General features: G+C 42.9%; 1 protein-coding gene across 2 annotated transcripts in view; it reads left to right on the forward strand.

Moving 5' to 3' along the window:
• MEIS1 (Meis homeobox 1) overlaps window positions 1-20,878 on the forward strand; it is a 142,636-nt gene that overhangs the window by 76,904 nt on the left and 44,854 nt on the right. For both annotated transcript variants that reach the window (XM_084799834.1, XM_084799835.1), the window contains exon 8: window positions 3,734-3,879. In XM_084799834.1, coding sequence (XP_084655960.1) covers window positions 3,734-3,879 — 146 coding nt within the window. The remainder of the gene's footprint in view (window positions 1-3,733; window positions 3,880-20,878) is intronic.

A 20,878-nucleotide genomic window follows, 5' to 3' on the forward strand; every position in this document is an offset into this window, starting at 1 on the left:
AACGTCCAAAAGCACAGAGCCAGGAACCACCAATTACTCATTGCAAGGCAGAATCCTCTAGAGTCTTCAGAGAGCGTCAGAACCTGTGCCCAGAGAGCCACATAGGTGAGGGAGAGAAAGGAGTGCGAGTGGCCTGCTCTGCTCACATCAGAACCTGGCAAGTTGCAGGGAGTGGGTTTCGGCGTTAGAATATTGCATGCGTGCAGCAGTATGCACGCAGGCAGCCTCTGCAATAGCCAAGGGCCATTTTCAGGAGCCTCTGGCCCCACAGTCACTGGCCTACTAGTTAATTGCCACACGGACTTCATGACACATGGGCAGATAATATGACATTTTCGGTTTCTGTCACTAGCAAACGCCACAACGTTGCTTGCACTAGTTGCTAAGAAGCTGTCAGAAACCATTAGCAGTTGGCTAAAGTCGCCCCGTGGCATTTCCTCATAGCATCAGCAAAACGGGCATAAATCACCCACTGGAGCCCACTGCTACCCTAATGAGGCCGTAAGCTTGTTTATGGAGTAGCATCATTTTTATGATTATTTCCACCTTTTCAGTTTGCCTTCATTTGGCGGCGGGAGAAGTCAGCACCGGCAATGAAGTCGCTGCTGACATTTTACAAATGGGCTTTAGAGCCTCTGCCTGCTGCCGGTGTGCTCGGCCGTGGTTCTCCAAGTTTGTGTAGTGATCTTAAAAATAAAAATAAAAAAAAAAAATATATATAAAATAAATAAATAAATAAAGGAAATAAATCCTCCGGAGACCACATGGAGGTGACTGTATCAAATTGCGGAGTGAATTGAAATGCTAAAGGTACAATTGACCATTTAGACTCTCCTCTGAGGTCGAGACGCCGTGAGATCAATTTTCAATTTTAGAAAGTGGAAGAGGTTAAACAATTTATTAAAATCTATGAAAGTGTTTGCTTTTAGAATACCCTGTTTTATTATGCTCCTCTCGGCCCCCATCTTCTCCATTTCCCTAACCGTGTTGGGAGGGAGCGAGGTTTATTGTTTTAGGCTCTCTGAACATGCACCAGTATTTACACTGGATTGAAAGCATTTGCTTCCAATGAAAATCTTGTCTTAGATTACAGCCCAGCAGTGTAATTTCCCTCCCAGATGGGAGCAAAGTAGCTGTATTTGCCTAAAAACAGTAGGAAGAACAAACTGTGCATTAAGCCAGGGCTGTTTTTGGCTTGAGCTAATGATGTAACAGAACCCTTTTATTCAAGAGAGGTCACTGCCAGGGACTAACGGGGGCGATCTGGCTCCCGCCTGAAAAGCCTCTCCATTGTATCTACATAAGTCTTCACTTAAAAATTCCTGTTCTTAATGCTTCTGCTTTCATACAGCAGAAATAAACAGGAAAGGTTCTGGGGAGTGTTACACACGGAATGCAGAAAGGATCCCCCTCCTGATGGAGTATATAATTCAGGTGCCCTCAAGGCGTGCTTTCAGGGCTTCTTTTGCCCGAGGTAATGGGCAGCTAAGGCTGCTTTAAGGCCTTGATTATCTATTAATGCACAAAGCTGGAAAAAAAGTCATCTCCACCGGATTATGGTAGATATTTCCATAAATTATCAATGAATTCTCTTCTAGGCAGGCACTAGGCGTTGCTCGCTAAATTAATCTGAAGGGGTTTGAGATGGATAAAAAGGCTATTTTTGTGAAGGTGGAAACCTATCGTGAGGAGGTGGGCCACACAGTGTTGTTCGGTTAGAAGCTTTTCATTTTTAATCATCTAGTGCCGGGTCATATGCTTCTTTTCCTCGGCTGCCCTCTGCATCCGGCAGTGGACTAACCATCACAGATCTAGACGCCGTGGAGTTGTTTTCTTTTCTCATGTTTCTTTAATGAATTGTTGTTTTATGTGGTGAATTGCTTCTCTGTAGTGGAAGCTTCTTTAAATACTGGACTTTCAAAGAATTTATTAGGCAAATCCAAGGGGGAATTCTCACAAAGCACCTGGTTATGCAAATAAAGCAATAAAGCATGGCAGCGCCGACTTAGGTGTATGGGTGTCTGCTCCACAAGGGACGTGGGCATCAGCATGTCCAGCCATGTGACCTTGAAGATTAGAACTTTCCTCTTTTGTTGGATGGGGCTGATGGCTTTGGGGTTGGGGGTCGTCATGGTCTTTTCTAGAGAGGACCCGGCCCATGAGCCTGGGAAACGTTCACAACCTATATAGATGTTAAGTGCATAGAAAGGATAGATGCTCTATAGAGGTTTACATTGTAAGAAGCTCTGCCAAAGCTCACAGGGTAGTGTAGCTCTCCTAACAAAGTGTCCGAATCCATCTGCTGCTGACAAGATGGCGTTCACCTCAGGACGCGTCAAGAAAACTGAAAAACACTGGGGGGCCACTTTTCCTAAGTTCCAAGGGCTGTGAGGAGTGGGTTTCCTTGAAGATTGGCGCATAACTGTTATAGGCGATTGAACGAGCAAAATCAATCTAGAGATTCCTGTTGCCCCCAAGACCTAGAGTAGAAAGAAGAGATAGAGGAAAGTCAAGTCCTGTAAGAAGATCTGATGTGAGTTCCAATAGGTGGTCATCAGGCAAACTGTAATACCAAAGCGTCAGGCTCTTTGGATCATAGGTTCCCAATGACTTACTTAATGGGGTGAGTGTGCCCTGGGGTGTAGTTGTTACCACGTTTCTAAGCCTGGCGATTGGAGCTCCTCCCTCTGGGTCCAGATCAGTCAGTCCATTTCTAAAACCCACAGGCAGGGCAGAGGGCCTCAGGAGCTCCCTGGTGAGATGTGTCAGAGCACAGTCCACTGTTATTGGTCTATTGACTTTGGTACGAAGATAAAAAAAAATGTATTTCTAATTTAGATCTTGTGACTTGTTTTAGTTTCTGGAATTATATGTGTAACACTTTTTCCCCCCTCATCTTGTCAAATATAGCATCATTAAAGGAATGCTGTATTATTGTTTTGTCGAGTCAAAGAACTGAAATATTTCCTAAAATAAACAATTCAAGTGTTTGTAACAAATACCAGTAGAAAAATAAGATGCTCTAGGAATGTGTTCCCAGGTGATGTCTCAGTGCACAAAACGTGGAGAAGAAATTTTAGAAACTGCCCAGACTCTAGCCTTGCTTTTTCATTTCAATAGCAATTATTTTCTAATTAAAAACATGTCAGGGGTTTTTCCCTTACTGGATTTGATGTTCTTGCTACACTAAGAAAAATTTCTCTCTCTCCTTGGAAGCATTCCATGACAAATTGCTTATGTGATGGATTGCCTGGATTTCCCCATCTTACTCCCACTCAAGCCAGTCTGAAGACAGATCACCTGTGGCAGCAGTCACTGTAGTAAATGCATCTTCTCACCAACTGACGTCCATGACTTTATATGGGCTTCAAATATGCAGGCAGAGACCCCCACTAACAGTGCCACCACACTGAACTCCCCAGCAGAGGTGTTACATATATTGGAATAAGTATTAGGACAACAAAGCCACTCAAGAGATGGCTATTATCCCCCATTCCTTTTCCCTTCAGCATTGATCTTTGGAAGATGATTTTTTTTTTAAAGGCTTGATTATTTTTCAACTGAGATGGTGTTCTTTCTCTTTGTCTTAGAATGAAATAAAAGTACCAAACAACCTACTAATCATGTAACTGCTTTTTTTTTTTTTTTGGTTTTGTTTATATCCAAAGGCATTCTATTTGAATGAAGTATGTTAAGGCAGCATCAGTCAAAATTTGATTCACTATGTTTGCAGGTGATGGCTTGGACAACAGTGTAGCTTCCCCCAGCACAGGTGACGATGATGACCCTGATAAGGACAAAAAGCGTCACAAAAAGCGTGGCATCTTTCCCAAAGTAGCCACCAATATCATGAGGGCGTGGCTGTTCCAGCATCTAACAGTAAGTGGATTCTAAATGACATATGTAAACTAAATATGGACAATGAAGCAGTTTCAATAGAGAAAAAAAAATGATCCCTCTGCACTTCACACATCACTGTGTTCCCAGTTTTTTGAGAAAGGGTTAACGCTAATTGCGTAGACTCATACCTTAAGCCGGGAGCTTCATTTGAAGTTCACTATTATAGTTTTGTTAATTTTCATGAGTTATAAGGGAATCCATGTGTACATGTGATTTTATGTATGTATTTTAATGATATTGCTTCTCTAAGTGACTCTGAAGTACTTAGAGCTAGTTACTACATTTTCAAAAAAAAAAAAAAAAAAAGAAAGAAAGAAAGTAAAACCCACCCTATAGATGGTAACTGGGGTGGGCGCTTTAGTGAACCATTTATAGTGAGTGGTCCCCCAAACTGTCAACTGTATTTTGATGGAAAGATGATCACGTAATTTGCTGTACAGTGGTTTGAGTGCACCCTTCCATTACAGCCGTGCAGTGAGTCAGAGCCCCCGGTGAAAGTTTGTCCCTGCATTTAGAGCTGTAAAGGAAACCAGCAATACACAGGCAACTCTTCCTGTGCAGCCTCCTGGGACTTTTCAAGCAGAGCAGCAGTTTATATTGCTCGTGTGCGAGTACCGCTCTTTTCACTGCAGGAATTCTGGAGATGTGAGAAACTGGAGACTCAGGGCTTTCCGCCAACGGGGGATTTGTTTGGTTTGGTTATTGTTCTGAATGAATTTCATGCTCAAAATAGTTACAATCGCAATATTTTGGTGGATATTTTGTAAGTGTGTGTGGATTTAATGACATTTAATAAAGAAGTCAAAATGAAAATTTATGGGTAAAATAATATATATATATATTTTAAAAAATCAGTACAATTGTTGATTTTCAATATTATAGATGCAGGCTAAAATAGAGCCACATAGATGAATGGAAGTTAAAATTTTGTGACTTTGGCTTCCATGGACTTATTATTTTAAATTTAAATTGCTTTTCTTAAAGGGTTTTCCCCTAAACATGAAAGCCTGGAGCCTGGTGACTTTCACTCCTTGGCTGACTTTTCAAGTTATGCTCCTCCTGAGTGGCCCTGGAGAGAAGTTTTAAAAGGGACACACTCAGTGATACATGAAGGCAGCATTAACTCTGCTGCTCTGGATAAGGGCTGGACCTCGGATAACACTCAAGGATACAAATCAATCCATATTCTCCAGCCCTGGTGAACGGAATCACAACCAGAAGAAGTGAGCGAAAACTAAAAACAATAGTTTTCTCTTTCCCCATGGTGATTCTAAACACGGTCTAAACCAGTGGCTCTCAGCCTCCCTGACGCTGCGGCCCCTTTAATACAGCTCCTCATGCTGTGGGGGAGCCCAACCATAGAATTATTTTTGTTGCTACTTCATACCTGTAATTTTGCTAGTGTTAGGAATTATAATGTAAATATATGATATGCAGGAGATCTGATATGTGACCCCTGTGAAAGGGTTATTTGACACCCTCCCACCCCAAAAGCTGTCATGACCCACAGGTTGAGAACTGCTGGTCTAGACAGTAAGCTCATGAGCTGGTTAGTCCTGGAAGCTACTTGTTTTAAGCACCATGATTTTGAAAAGGTATTTGATTCCCTTAAAATCTGACCCTAGCTTCGTTGCTTATCGAAATTTGTTGTATGTAGGCGATGTTCTGTGATCTGCCTTGGGTAACTTTCCAACCGATGATTATCAACCATGGTTGAGCTAGAGAAGGGAGGACTGTGGTACCCAGGGCATATGATGAAAGCATCCTTTTAGAGAATAGGCCACAGCCAGTCAAAGATGCTCAGTGCAAGAATGCTGAGTTAGTTCATCCAGCAGAGCCAACCAGCTCATCTGCAGTAACAATGAAATCAGGATGGCCCTGAACTTACAGCTCAACTACTTCCATCCCCTATCTTAATGGGGAAAAAAGAAATAGTCTCAGCTCCCTTCTCAGTCTGAAAAGGAGCTTTGGGGTGACTCGATGCTGAGATGTCCCTGAATAAAAAAAAAAAAAAAATCAAATATTGGTTCAGACAGAATCAGGAGAGATAGGAGCAAGCTATTTTACTCAAGTGCCGGTTTTCCCAGGCTGTCCCCTTGTGAAGTACCTTGCAGGGAGATATACTGTCTAAAAGAAATAAAAGTCAAACAGGCACCAAGATCTTTCCAATGCCATGATTTTACCTATACCACAAGGCTTATGTGAACTGTGTGCTCCTGAGACAGTGTGATGGAAATTACCCACGGGCTGTGAGAGTTCTGGAGGCCTGGCTTGGTTGCTCTCAGTCACTGGCCTGTGTCACCGCTCTGGAAGAGAGGTCTTCCTGCCAGGCTTCTTGGGCTTTCTGCGAACGTCTGTGGAAGCTGCCTTGTCAGTTTCCACCGGCAACTTCCACACCCTGACCCACCCCAGTACCTTCTGCTCATACAGAACTATTGATAATGAAGCTCTGATGTCATCATCTGAAAGTCAAGCTAAGGGGTGTGGAGTTTTTTCACCCCTTTCCTTCCCCCGTCCAGCCCACCCCACCCTGCCACCCTGCCTACCCTGTAATGAAAAGAACAAGACGATTTCCTTTTTTTTTTTTTTCCCCTCTATCCTTCCAGAGGGATCGTCTGGGACACTTAGGCAGATTTACAGTTGGGTTCTGATTCCAATAAATTCTAGGGGAAAAAACCAGTAGGTTTGAAAGAATGCTCTACTTGTTAGTACTGATCCTATGCTAACTTTGCTTCAAGTCCCAGTAGCTCTCTGGGGACACTGAATCTTCCTTTAGGAAGCTGTCACAAACTGTAAACGACTGCCATAATTCTATGTGATTAATGTAATTTATCTGAAAATTCCATTCTGAAATCTTACTCTAGATAAAAGAACAGTCAAAAGTCTGAAACTACCTGATAGTTAAAAAGTAACAATATAAACCATTTAGTAGTAAATTGTAAATGAATTTTTCTTAATTACCAAAAGGCATATTCTGAAACCTGGAAAACACCTTGTAGAAAGTAAGTTGTTAGCGTTCACTTTGTTTTTTGGGTTTTTTTTTTTCTTTTCTTTCTTTTAAAATAAATGGACGGATCCTTTTATTGAATTTAGTCCGTTTCAAAAGTTGAAAAGACTTTCAAGCATTTGTGTGTCAAAGGTGTAGAAAAGGCTTTGCAGCCAGCTGCAGGAGAAGGAAGCCTCCTTGGCATTCAGTTACCCACAGGTAGATTTTATCCGCTGCCCCTTTGACGACTCGCCCAGAGAACAAAAGGCTGGTCCTCGGATCCGCAGTCCTCGCCATCAAACCTGTGTGTATTCCTGTGTAGTGAAAACAACAAGAGCAGAAGAAAGGAGTCTGCAACTCTGGAAATTATGGAGTTAGGGGAAGTCCCTCAAAAGAAACCGTTCCCTGCGAGAGGACGGGATGACGGACATGATTTAGGTAGCTAATAAGAGAGAAGCGGGAAGGGGATCGAAGCATTTATTCATGGAGATGCTTGCGTTTGCCTGAAGACAAGCCATTGCACACAATTACAAACTACTTAATCTTTTCGTGAGTCAGAAGCAGCTCAGGACGCCATGTCAGGTCAAGCTTTTCCCCTTCTCCTGGGCGTTATCTCTACAGTAGACAGCGTACAGTGAGTTCCCTCTTGTGTGTTTTCTATCCCACATGCTTTACTGTGTCGTGTTGCAAACATATGTTCAGGGTCATCCCAGAAGGAAGGAGGGAACTAAATACAATGTTTCAGGTGAAAAGCAAGGGTGGTTTGCTGCTTCTTTTGTCTCCCTTCCTGATCATATTGCATTTAAAAAATATAATCTAGCTAGGAAAGCTAGTGAGGGTCTCATTTAGAAGTGCAGTGATTGTGTTTTCTCACTTGGAGCCTCTGTGTATTTCAGTATTCAGAAATACTGAAAATCAGGAGGAGTGAAGGTGTCTGTGATACAGATGCAGGCAGAGAAAGCAGTCAATGCTCAATACTTGGCTTTAACCAGGGAGCCAGTCTTCTTGACTCCCAGTCTTTGCACTGATATGAGGATCCTCTTGGGTTAAGCCCTACAAATGTTTCTGAGTCAAATCTATGTGTGTTTGTTTCCTTCATTTCTTTATTTTATTATTATTTTTTTTACTTTTGTGTGTGTGTGTGTGTGTGTGTGTGTGTGTGTGTGTGTGTGTGTGTGTGTGTGTGTGTGTGCACGCACGAACATCCAGCCTGGAAAATATTTTCACATATGTGTGGCCAAACTCATGCCTCAATATCATATTTATAAAACTTTCCTCTCATGTCGGCGTGATACAGTCAGCGTGAAGGCTTGTAGACTCTTCCAGGTTGAGAATGATGTTTCTATAGAAACACTATTAGATGAAAAGTGCCCTGCGGGTCTGCCACTCTACGCATGGACAAAATGGAATTGGACTGGGAATTGATCGCTCTTGAAGAGACAGATGTTGTCCACTGGTTCTGATCTTGGTAACAAGATCCATCCGATGATCTCGGTGTCATAGCCTTGCTAACAGTTCTGGAAGAATCACTCTCTAAACACTGCAATTAATTATTGCACTGGGAGAGTTCTAATTGATATCCCAGTGGCTTATGCTGTTGACCAAGGTAAGAGAGGGGTCAGAAGTAGAGGTCAGTGTCTACACAGGGAGCTATTGGTGACATCTTTTTTTCTTCACGTTTTTAGCTCTTAACAGTGAAAATTCTTAGCCTGCCTTACCTGTTCTGTAAGAAGTAGGACAGTTTTTAGGAGGCAGACAGGCAGGTCATCTGTATTTGTGAAAGCAATGCAAAGTTCTGCAGCAAGGTGAGCTATCTAAACCAACCCCAGCCCACTTTTATTCTCATGTGCCTGGCCGAGGGAAGTGGTTAATAGTTATAGCAGTTAAATTGTGTGTGTGTGTGTGTGTGTGTGTGTGTGTGTGTGTGTGTGTGTGTGTGTGTACCTGTCTGTCTGTCTGTAGTGCTGACAGCCAAGGCCTTGCCTTGTGCTAAGCCAGCCTCTCTACTGCTGAGCCATACCTGTAGCCCAGAATTTTAATTTTCTTTTTGCAACTTGCAGCAATCCTCCTGCCTCATCCTCCTAAGTGCTGGGGTTACAGATATGAGTAATCATGCATTATCTGCAGATATGAAATTGCGACACTCAAACACCAGTAGTAGGAGAATGAGAGAATTTCCTTTCAGATGTCCATGGACCATGGTTTTTAATTCATTCATTAACTAATTCATTAAGTAATTAATTAACCTTCCATCCCAATTGCAGTCCCCCACCCTGTCCCCTTCCTTGTCTCCCTCCCCTTCCCCTATTCCTCAGAAAAAGGGAGCCGTCCCCCACATACAACCTAGCCCAGCACATCAAGTTGCACAAGGACTGAGCACATCCTCTTCCCCCCCCAAGGCCCGCCAGTGGGACGTGATCAAAAAGTAGGCAACAGAGTTATGGACCACAGTTTAGTAGCTTTGTGGTCACTCCTTGCCCTTTGGGACTTACCCTTCCTCTGACCAGAGCTGGGCTATGCTGGCAGTAGTTCAGGCTCAGCCAGCAAAGATCATCTGCTGTCTGCTGCTGTAAGGGGCAGCATAGCCGAACTCTGATTACATAAGAACCCCTGACCGTGTATCATCCAAGTGGGAATCATCTGTCTCAGGAGGAATATGGGATGGATTGTTTAATTATCGGAGGGATAGGAATGCCCTACTTATTCTGTGAGATGCATCATAGAAACCCTGTTCAGTCATGAAAATGGAATTGGGGTGTGGGGGGGCACATAGCAGGTTCTGGGGCAACTGCCTCCTTTTTTCTTTGGTAGTTATTGAAATCCTAATGGCTGGGTGATGGATTTTCTTAGGTCAGGTAAACTGAAAAGGCTACAGCTGGAGTCCTTCACCCAGAAGAATTGGAGTTAATACTAATGATCACTGTGAATTAGAAGATCAAAGGGGAAGCATAGGCCTGGCTTCAAGTTCTTGCCCCAGAGGCCATTAGTGACCTGGCAGATCCCACTCCCAGCCTTCCCCCATCTCTTCCCTTTGCAAGTTCTTTCTTGCCCACTCCTAGCTATGCACCTTTGACCTGGGGCAATCACGGTCCATTGATGAGGAGACAGAAAAGGGAAAACAATCAAAAGGGAAAACAAAAGTCCAACTTCACACAGGTACCCAGGACTCACAACCAGGAGGGTGGAGGGTGTTCCACGAGCGTTTCCAGCTGTGAGTGGAATGTTTGTCATCAGAGACAGTTCATTGATGTCACACCAGTGGTTGGTCCTGTCTTTGTGGGACATTTTCTAGGGTCCAGCTAGCAGTAGTTCTAAAGTTTCCTTTTGCTTCCAAAGCTAAGAAGGAAAGAAATGATGTTCGGTCTCTTGTCATACACTGTTTCTTTCTGGATTCTAGGAATCAAACCGTGGGCCTGCGCATGCCGGGAAAGTGCTCTAGCACCGAGCCGCACCCTCAACCCCTCTGATGTACTCTTAATTGAGCTAATTAGATAAAGATTTAGTTTAAATCAAAAGTGTCCACGTGAACTCGTGTTATTAGGCTGCTTGTGGCTATGCACGTGACTGAACTCTAGCCATCATTCAGACTTCAAAGTCCACACCAGCAGCATGGCTGCCTTTTATCCCAATTAATGATGGCACGTTTTTCTAAGATAAAATATCAAACACAGTCAATGAATATGCATGCAGGTGCTCCTCCTCAATTTACTTTTTAGATTAAAATCGGGATACCCTCATGTCCATGTGTGAATCTGTCTCTTCTCTCCGCGCCCCCCCCCAGCCCCCTTAAACTAACTCAATTCAGTCTTTAGGAATTCAGTGTTATACAAACCTGACTCTTTACTTTCTCAGGGTCTGAGAGTCCTAGAAGCCAGCAGTGGTTGTAGAACCCCTAATCCTAGACTTCAGTGCTCCAGAGGTGGGGGCAGGATGCTCGAGGGCAGTCTCTGGCTGACGGGAAAATGTGAACCGTCCTGGGCTACATAGGGAGACCCTGTCTTAAAAAAAAATCTGACCAACCAAAAAGAAAAGATAGGATTCCTGGAAGGTACTTGGCACCCTAAAGAATGGAGGTTTGACTAAGAGAAATAGCCATTGGTTTTGTTTTAGAAAGGTAAAATATTTTTATGCTTTGCTTTAGATTGGTTTGGTTAGGTTGTCTGGAGAGAAGTAAAACTATATGTCATGGAATTAGAGTCCTGCGTTTGACATAACTGGAAACATCATCTTCATACCTCAGTCTTTCTAACTAAAGTGTGAGTGTGGCTGTGTATACACATTTATTTCTATAATATAGTTGAATGTGTGTTTTTTTCTGCAGGACAAAATTTCAAAACTTTGCCATCTCCACCAGTTGTAGGGAGGTAAAGTAACCCATTTTGCCTCTTTGAGTCTCCCCAAAATAGTCATGTTAAGTTGTCAATTTTTTTTTCCATTTCTGTTTACGTCAGCCTTTCACATCTATTGCTATGAATAAAAACCACAACCCAAAAGAAACTTGGGGAGAAAAATGTCTATTCTAACACCAGCTCTTCACAGAGGGAAGTTAGGACAGGAAGCTGAAAGCAGGAACTGAAATGCAGGCTATGGAGGAGTGCTACACACTGGCTTGTTTGCAGGCTTATGCTTAGTTATCTTTCTAATACAGCTCAGGCCTGTCTGCATAAGGTTGGTACCTCCCGCGGTGGGCTCGGCCGTCCTACATTAACTAGCAATGACCACAGACATGTCCATAGGCCAACATGGTGGATGCAGTTCTTCAGCTGAAATTTTCTCTTCCCAGGTGCATGAAGTTGACATCCAATATTAGCTTCATATAGTCCATGCCAGCAGGCAACCAATTGCTGAAGACCATATTATAAAGACTTATTTCTTGGGTCGCAAGCCCTCTTGATCATGACCCAAGCTTACTTGAGTTACACAGAATGACTCTGAGGTTGCAAAAATTTATTTTATTGATGCTCCAGTTCAGTAATGATAATGATTGCTTAGCTTTCCACCAAAATGATTGCTAGTGACACAGGCATCTTGGAGTGTAGAGGCTTAGGCCTGGTCTCATCAAAGGGTATCAAGGACACGGCAGAACCAGAGATGCTGGCTCATGCCTATAATATCAGTAGTCGAAGGGTTGGTCAGGAGGACAGAGAATTTCAGGCTAGCCTGCATGAGCTGCACAGCTAGGCCAATACCACCCTCCCCTCCCCCCCAAAAAAAAATCAGCTTCTGGGGAAGGATCTCAGTGGTAAGGAATTGGCTGAGCATAGATAAGGGCTTAGGTTCAATCCTCAGCTTTTCAAAAACACAAAGCCAAAAGTCAAGGCCACAGCAATGACCCTCCCCCATCCCTTAACCTCTACCCAAACCACAAAGCAGGGAAAGAGTTCCGAGGAACTCTGGTTGGGACACTTGGACTCCTCTTTCTTGTAGGCGAGTGGAGAGCCCTTGGGAGCTGAAGGAGTTATCCCATGAGCTGTGCGTTGCAAAGCCCCTTCAGCACTTCCTTCCTGGAGATACAACTAAACGCCCTCACAGAGCGATTGCTGCCCAGTGGCGGCCATGGCTTCACATGTAAAATGTATTACCTAAAGACAGACCTTAAATAACGATACACATAAATATTAACAAATAGAGAGTTTTGCTAACTACGTGAGTGCGAGTGTCTCATTGGCATTTTCTCTTTAGAAAGATTGAGCAAGGCTATGCATCCCAACTTAACTCTTGTGCTGGAATCTGATGTTTGGTTCTTAGAATCTTAGTGGGTCAGCTGTTATTGTATTGTTGCCGGAGTCCCTGACCCACCCAAGACTTCCATTGTCCTAGGACAAAAATGACCCTGAGAATTTGGTGTCTTAGGAAGTTCAAGGGAAGTCTGGAGGCCAGGAAGGTCATCCGTTATGTAAACACTGGTTCTAAGAAAAAAAAAAATCACAAAAATCATTTCCAGGCCAGTTTACAAATGTTTGGGAATGATTTTTATGTTCCAAATGTTACAGGGGAAAAATTATACAAAAATGACTTCACTTAAAAATAAATTGTCTCTTCCCTTCATGGTGTTGCTTTATTGATTATTTTGGCATTGGATGATCTTTTAAGCAGCTGAAAAAAATAATTGATCAATGGTCTAAATAAAATCTAATTCGTGTCTCTGTGGTGGTTTGTAATGTGCACTGGTTTCCATGGGCACTGGACTCTGAGACAGAGCTATGAGGTGGGTGGGATGGTTTTTCTCAGGTCAGAAGCTGACCACTCACTAAACTTGGACCAGGATCCTCTGCCTTGAATTCTTATGTATTTCCACCAACTTGCCTCTGAAACACAAGCCAAATCAAACTGCACTGTTGCATTGTGAGAATTCAAAGGTGTAATCATGACAACATCCCATATCCAGCTAATAAGTGTATTTTTATGTAAGAAATTTGAGTCGGGGGATTTGGCACAAGATTTCCTCAGTGCAGTGAGATGGTTCCTGATGACTATGGGTCATGGATGGTCCTTTCTTTACTCGATTGTTTCCTACAACTAACTACCCCGATGAGGAGACAAGTTTATAACTAGTGATAGTTCATAACAATATTCATAATTTATGACTGCTAGAATTTCAGGTTTTAAACACATTGTAACTGTGCATCTTTCCTTTTAGAGATATGTACATTTCTACCCATGTCTGAGGGTGGTTTTAGGGCAAAGAATCTTCCCTTATGCAAGTCCTTACTAGCCCTCTAATGTAGAATTTAGCTCCTTGAAGACTTTTTTTTTTCCTGACACATGGTCAGGACGCCAAAGAGCTATGCCTTTAATTTGCTTTATGGAGATAGAAGAAACTGTGCACACAGCCTCGATTACTCTTGAACCTCCAATCCAACTGTCGTTTCTTAGCAGAGAAGGCTGCCAAACCCAAGAGAATTAAGCTGCTGCTTGGGGGGTATGACACCGAGGGCTGATCATTTTAAAGCTAGTAATAACCAGAATCCTAAAATTCTTATGAATAAAATGTAATTTTAGTAATGTTTCCATAAACAGTGGTAATGGTGGCATTTTAGTCAGCAGTGACATTAGTCACATTGAAATTGCACCGCATTGGCTTTTAAATTACTCCACCTGTCTGTCTGAATAGAATGTTCAGTGTAAAAGCAGAGAGACAGCTGCTGTTAATGTCTGCTTCTCCCTGTGCAGATAATGCTGGCAAATCTACATGCATAAAGGACGGGTTTGTGATGGAAAATGGTACCTGACCCCGCTGGCTCCTGAGTCACAAAGCAATACCTTTAATTACCAGTGGCTGTGTTTAGTTGTTGATATAAAAATGTCAGCTTCCAGGAGCGTAACCTCAGGTTCACTCCCTCTAGTAATGGCATTGGCTGCACACTCCTGCCTTCCACCCACATCTGTCCTGTGAGGAAGAAGCATTTATCTTGATGTGTTTCAGAAACATGTGCAGCATTAACACTTAAAAGAGAAACACCTTAGTACTGCGAGAACTTGATTGATGAACTTTGATTTTTGAGGATTTTTAAAGATTAGCAGACTTTGGCTCTGTCTTTCTCTCCAGAATAGAAACACAGCGTGCTGTGTATACCTTCAAAGGACTCAGCGCCATTCATCTACTACAAATGCACTTTCTCCTGTGACCATCAGGGCCAGGCGTTTCACATAGCAGAAAGGCTAATGAATAGGAGGGGCTGGAGAACATCATATGTTTTTCCTAGATGTCCATGTTTCTGCTGGTGGATGTTAGAGTTTACTCTCTGGAGGAGCCCATTTATTCTCGGCCTTTCGGTGCACTGGAGCAGCTCCACTGAATTAACCCTGGGCCGGGCAAGCGGGTCCTCTTGTTTGAGACGCCAGCTGTATATTCGGTGAGATGGTAGACGGGAGCTATGCATGTCTGGCTTATTTGCAAGCATTCTTTCTGACTTTCTTTCATACAACTGGTGTTGCCGTGTTTAATTTAACAAGGAATGAGTAGTAAAGGGAAAACTGCTGCCCGAGATCCCACTGTGAGCGTGTTTTGCACTTGGCTCCCTAGTGACAAGGCAATTTGTGAAATTATGTGATGGAGTAATTAGATGAAGCCAGGGCTCCTGATTGTTGCCATGCGTGTGTAGAGAGAGTTTGTTAAGAAGAGGGAGGGGGAGTGAAAAAAAAATAGATTATTACCCTGGCAAGTTGGCTCAAAGCTTCTTCATTTATTTGTAAACAGAATATTTAGTGACCGCATAGGAAGTAGCTGTAATCACCAGCTCATAAAGAAACCACAGCAGAGTCCTTGCAGCTTTGCAGAGTGCTCATGTAAAATTTAAGCTGGGAGGCAGAATCCCTGTTAATGTAATTAGGATCTAATTTACCACCCTTTGCACACAGATGTAATAATGTCTAGATATTTATTCTATCTTTAAGCGCGTTACATATACCTCAGTGCAGCCGTTACTGAACAGAAACAGGTGTGCGCACTTTCCTAATTCATTTTTACACTGTAAACACGTAGCAATTGAAGGGAAATATTTACCAAAAATGAGGGGAAGGAATGTCTGCAAATGAGGCAGTAATGGACAGTTGCCCTTTATGTACTGATAGATTTCTCAATGGTTAAGTAAATTAAAGCAAATGCTAGAAAAATCAATAGGCCAGCATAGTCTTGGTTTTGCCTCATAGACTTCAGGACAGAATGACAGATGTGGTATCTATGACCCATTTAAGTATTAATGCTTGAAAAATTGCTTCTGCATGCAAGGCTGTAAGCTTAGAAACATTCTGTTATATTAAATTACAGACAATAATATTTTTAAGTGTATGTGGAATTTATATGTTTCAGTTAGGTTGTTCTTATGTGTTATAGTTACACTGGAAGATTGGCTGCTCAGCTGTTGAAGTAGCCCCATAAATCAGATGTGAATATTCCTGCATGGAAATGTCTTCGAGGGGCTGTAGTCGAAAGGTGTAAATGATGTATTTTTGAGCTGATGTGTACAGCTCAGTGAATGTGCTAACTAGCACTGCGCATGAAGACCAAATTAAACTTAAGGCGTACATATTCAGAGCCTTTGGGAAAAGACTGAAAAATGATGCGCAAACATGATGTCTGGGTTACACATGTTACCTTTTTTATCCGACCTAGCACAGGCTACGTGTTACATAGGTTGGCTGTCACAGGGTGTAGAGCGGGAGAATTAGTCTCAAGGTAGGAGTCAGCTTCTGGGTATTTACAGACAGGGCTGTTGGTTACAACATGGAACTGTGCATTTTCCTAGCCATTGTTCATGTTTAGAAAATTCATTATGCCCCATGCACTGACACACACCTTTAATCCCAACACTCCAGAGGCTGAGACAGGCAGATCTCTGTGAGTTCAAGGACAGCCTGGTTTACCTAGTGAGTTCCAAGACAGCCAGGACTGCATAGTGTGAGATACTGTCTCAGGAAGATAAACAAACAAACAACTTACCACTTTCAAGAAAATTTGTATCATGTCACAGTACTAGTTTGTTGACTGCTGGGTGTAGAAAAATAAGACGAGAGACAGACTCACCAGGGACTTGATCGTCAGAGAGAAAAGGTGATTTTCACAACCGAAACCAAATATTGTGTTGACATTGTCATCTTGGTGGCTTGCAGTGTCCTGTTTACCTTCTTGTGCAGTCCACACTTCCGGTGTTTTATGTCTCCCTTCCTCCTTTACTCAGGATAGTCAGTCAAGGTCCAGACTGCCTGTGGGCATTAAACATCATAAGTAAAGATGATCCCGTATTAACGAAAACCACCAAGGTGATGCAATGGAAACAAACAGACTGAATGTATAGATTCTTAATAGAAGATACTGTTGTGACTTGATTCTACAGCATGGCATTTATAATCGCAGCCTTCCCTTGGATTTGTATCATGAGGCATATGTTGAATAGGTCCAGAAACTCATGGGAGTGTCACGGACATACTTTAAAAATTAAAGGCTGTCTTCTAAAACATCAGAAAATGGAAATTATGACCAACTCGAAGATTCTTTTCCTAGTTTTATAGAAAGAATCCTTAAAATTTTAAGAGACATTTAAGTTATCTGGGAATACATACATACATACATACATACATACATGTATATATACATATATATATAATTTTTTATTTTTATTTTTTAGAATGTAGATTCTGATTCAAGGACAGGGATTTTCAGGAGGCTTCCAGTGTTGATGCCCATCCTCAGGAGGCTTCCAGTGTTGATGCCCATTCTCAGAAGGCTTCCGGTGATGATGCCCATCCTCAGGAAGCTCCTGGTGATGCTCATCCTTAGGAGGCTCCCGGTGATGCCCATTCTCAGGAGGCTCTCGGTGATGCCCATCCTCAGGAGGCTCCTGGTGATGCCCATCCTCAGGAGGCTTCCGGTGATGCCCATCCTCAGGAGGCTTCCGGTGATGCCCATCCTTAGGAGGCTTCTGGTGATGCCCATCCTCAGGAGGCTTCCGGTGATGCCTATCCTCAGGAGGCGTCCAGTGATGATGCCCATCCTCAGGAGGCGTCCAGTGATGATGCCCATCCTCAGGAGGCTCCTGGTGATGCCCATCCTCAGGAGGCGTCCAGTGATGATGCCCATCCTCAGGAGGCATCCAGTGATGATGCCCATCCTCAGGAGGCATCCAGTGATGATGCCCATCCTCAGGAGACGTCCAATGATGATGCCCATCCTCAGGAGGCTCCCAGTGATGCCCATTCTCTTGGCTCATGGCCACACCCTACCTAGCCAAGGTCTGAGGGACAACACACCAAAACACAAATTTTAAATAGAAAGGTGATTTTTCTTTATTTTCATACTTCCCTAAGCCCGATGTTCAAATGCAATTAGCTATTTTCATTGTATCATTGTGTTTCCTTTTGCAAGCCTCAGTTATTTTTCAGTGGATAACAACTTCCCTTTGTGTATCAAGTAGTTTTCACAGAGTACTTCAAAGACACCAAAAGCTTGGCCAAGGTCACAGAAAAAAAAACAAACAAAAAACAAAAAACAAGAGTCCTCTCTTCTAGCTTATTGACAGTGTTCTTGGACATTCTGGGTAGATGGAAAGGTTGTATTAAAGGTCTAGTTACAGGTGAGGGTGTATGTCATCTCATCTTGCCTCAGCCTTCTGGGGACAGTGGCCAGAGCTGGAAGTTAACTATGGGATGAGAGAGAGTGTGTGTGGTGGTTGTGGACATCCCCAGAGGCCTGCCCTGGCCCTGGACACCGATGGCTTTTGTCAGTTAGTAATCAGTAAGTACTGAAACAGTGGCATGTTTTTGAGGAAATTGAATATGTATTTTTTTTTTTTACTTGTTCCTGGGAGGACTTCTTCTGACTTGTGTACTACTGTCACTCTCAAATTAGCACCATCTTGGAAAGTGAGTTAATTTTTTTTTTAATGAATTATCTTAAAAGTAAATTTACCCTCATTTGGCTAAGATTTAAGGAATTATAAGTGGCAAGTTACCTATTAATCACCGTGGAGCAGGTACATTTTCACTCATTGGGGTTCACATACTGGATATAGTTTCTTGAAATTAGGTCATTTATTTTGGTCTGAGACACTGAGGATCAAAGGTCACATGGAATCCAAAAGCCATTAGTCAGGGTTCTTTTCTGGACCCTTTAGATGTCATTGTATGAGTCACCCATGGCAGCCTGGACCTGGCAGGGTGCCTACTTTATTTCCAGTTTGCATAGGTAAAAAGCCAAGCAGCTACTCTCTCGGAATCACTATAAAAATAAGCTTACATAAAATCTCCATTTGAAATACAGTATGCCTGTGCTCCTGCAAGCTTTCTTTCAGGGCAGCTTGGGATCCAGACGTTTGACATCAGGGAGGGAAGGCATGCGTCTGTTGGCAGAACAGGTTACCTTTTGTTTTGGTGCAAGCATTTATATACTTCATCATGAACCTAGTGAAGACCCAACCTTCATAAATAATTGTAATGATAAGACACACATTTTAATTCAATAATAAAAAATAAGAATCAAGGTACCAACTTAACCACCGTGTGTGTGTGTGTGTGTGTGTGTGTGTGTGTGTGTGTGTGTGTGTGTGTGCAGCTATTCCTTCGTGCTAACACTGAGGCCACTGACAGTAATGAGTTACGAGTATCAGAAGTATTGGGTAAGAGATTTTGTCCAGTCAATTCATTTACTTTCCCCACTGAGCCCTATGAGTACCAGGCCCACACCCTGAAGTGAAAACACTATATCAATCACCAGGGTGCCAGGCACCTAGTACTTACTCCCAGAAAGTTATTCATTTTTGACTGGGAACCATAAGCACTTAGCAACATTTATCACTTGAGTGTTCAAAAGAGACCAAATAAATGTTGGGCTGGATTTCTAAGGAAAAATAAAGGTGAACCACACATGCGTGAAATGATGTGTATTTGAATTTTTAAAAATCAGGCTATGAGCAACTATCCCATTTGATCTTTTGGGAAAAAGGGTTATTATTAAATTGTTAATTTGCATGTGATCCTACAATGAATAACTGTATCCCCATTTTACAGATGAATGAAAAAGAGCAGAAAAGGTTAGAGATCTCATAGAGATCTCTGTGTACAGTGAAGCAAGGGCCGTAACTTCCAACCTCCTGGAGCTCTCTACTTCCATGCCCTGGCATTTAAAATTATGACTTGTTTTTGTTCTTAAAATTGCCTCGCATACACATTTGATGGATGAAAATGGAGGCAGGCGTCCATGTGACCTCACTGGGGTCCTGGCTTTGCCACAGTCACCCAAGCATGAACACCATTCCTAGATGGTCATCCAGAACCGTGGCCTTCTACATAGAACTTATATGATCCCTATATGTTTCTAGTTTTGATCGAAGAATTTCTCACACACACACACACACACACACACACACACACACACACACACAGAGAGAGAAAGAGAGAGAATACATCAATGGGTTTGTGGTGTGTGTGTGTGTGTGTGTGTGTGTGTGTGTGTGTGTGTGTATGAATGCAGGTCCCTTCTCCAGGAATGTCATATTCTTATTTGGTTTGGTGAGAAGAAACCCCATTAGCCTAATCCAACCATACAGAAGCTAAAACACTTGAAAGCACCAAGCACCGTACCATAAATTATGGTTAAACTTAACCATGGGATTATAATGTAAATAGGGCCATCACAATTTCTCCATGCAAGTTCAATTGCTTGTTGAGGGCTTCCTTGGGAAGCCCCCCCCCGCCCTGTGCCCCCTCCCACGTGCATCAGGGGCTTCCTAAGTTTTTTGAGAAGTGAATGAATCTAATTGTGCAGTTTGTAGAAGGATCAGGAGGAGAATTTAGGATGAAGGCTGGGCTTCTGAGAGTTGAGAGAAGTGGGTGGGTGGGAATGGCGCAGTGGAAAAGCAGGTGTGCCCTGGAGGGAGCTCTCATTTTCTGAAATCCTGCTGAAGGTGGAGTTGTGCGTGGTGCAGTGGATCTAGAGAACGCTGACAGAGAAGGAGATAGAGAAGGGACGTCGGGGAATACCTGCTTTTAAAGACTCTGTGGCGTGAAACATTTACAGAAACAGGCAAAGGAGCTGTAATGGGGGTGGGGCTGTCTGTCAGAGGTAGAGATGTGAGTGAGCTGATTTCCACTGTCCTTTCCGGCACCAATTTAATAATCCAAGAAAAGAAGACAGACACAAGGCAAGAGTGAAAGACGCCATTCCTCAGTAGGTCCGCTCTGGTTCCAGCCAGGCCCTCCATCCTCGCCCCGCTCAGAGTTACCACACGACTCGGGAATTATCCCGGCATTTCCCACTCTCCCTTCCTCAGATGGCTGCTGATTCTTCCTCCTAAAAGCTTTTCCCTTCTCCCATCACCCTTAGGCCTGTCAGGCTTCTGAGCTTCTTGTGTTTCCAGTTGCCCAGCCTCCAATGCTGACCCGTCATTTTACCTTTAAAGAAAAAAAAATTTTTTTTTGTTTTGTTTTGCTTTGTTTTTCGAGACAGGGTTTCTCTGTGGAGTTTTGGCTGTCCTGGACTCACTTTGTAGACTAGGC

The sequence above is a fragment of the Acomys minous genome, assembly GCF_964271855.1.
Source record: "Acomys minous genome assembly, chromosome: 10".
In the NCBI taxonomy this organism is placed as follows: Eukaryota; Metazoa; Chordata; class Mammalia; order Rodentia; family Muridae; genus Acomys; species Acomys minous.